The sequence below is a fragment of the Myotis brandtii genome, unplaced genomic scaffold, assembly GCF_000412655.1.
Source record: "Myotis brandtii unplaced genomic scaffold, ASM41265v1 scaffold986, whole genome shotgun sequence".
Classification (NCBI taxonomy): Eukaryota; Metazoa; Chordata; class Mammalia; order Chiroptera; family Vespertilionidae; genus Myotis; species Myotis brandtii.
This window is the reverse complement of record NW_005372102.1, coordinates 2,304,074-2,304,346: the sequence shown is the minus strand read 5'-3', so window position 1 is coordinate 2,304,346 and position 273 is coordinate 2,304,074. Positions and strand designations below refer to the sequence as shown.

Here is a 273-nt window from a genome sequence, read left to right as displayed (position 1 = left end):
CTGGTGGGTGGGGCGGGGGTGACCGGGCTGAGGCAGTGCCCCTGTCCCTCAGGTGAACAAGCCGTACGGGAAGGTGCAGATCAACACTGCCGACATTTCCGAGATCCCCAAGTGCAACTGTAAGCCCACGGACGACAACCCCTGCGGCCTGGACTCGGAGTGTCTGAACCGGATGCTCATGTACGAGTGCCACCCGCAGGTGTGCCCCGCCGGGGAGGCCTGCCAGAACCAGAGCTTCAGCAAGCGCCAGTACCCCGAGACCAAGATCGTGCG

The 273-nt window shown here is 64.5% G+C and overlaps 1 protein-coding gene across 1 annotated transcript in view; it reads left to right on the top strand.

Annotated features, from left to right (window-relative positions):
* The window catches only part of WHSC1 (Wolf-Hirschhorn syndrome candidate 1), a gene marked incomplete at its 3' end in the record, with an annotated part of 63,660 nt that overhangs the window by 59,132 nt on the left and 4,255 nt on the right, over positions 1-273 (top strand). Inside the window, exon 17 of the mRNA XM_014533459.1 lies at positions 53-273. This exon is cut by the window's right edge and continues 184 nt beyond it. Within this exon, the coding sequence (XP_014388945.1) occupies positions 53-273 (221 nt within the window). The remainder of the gene's footprint in view (positions 1-52) is intronic.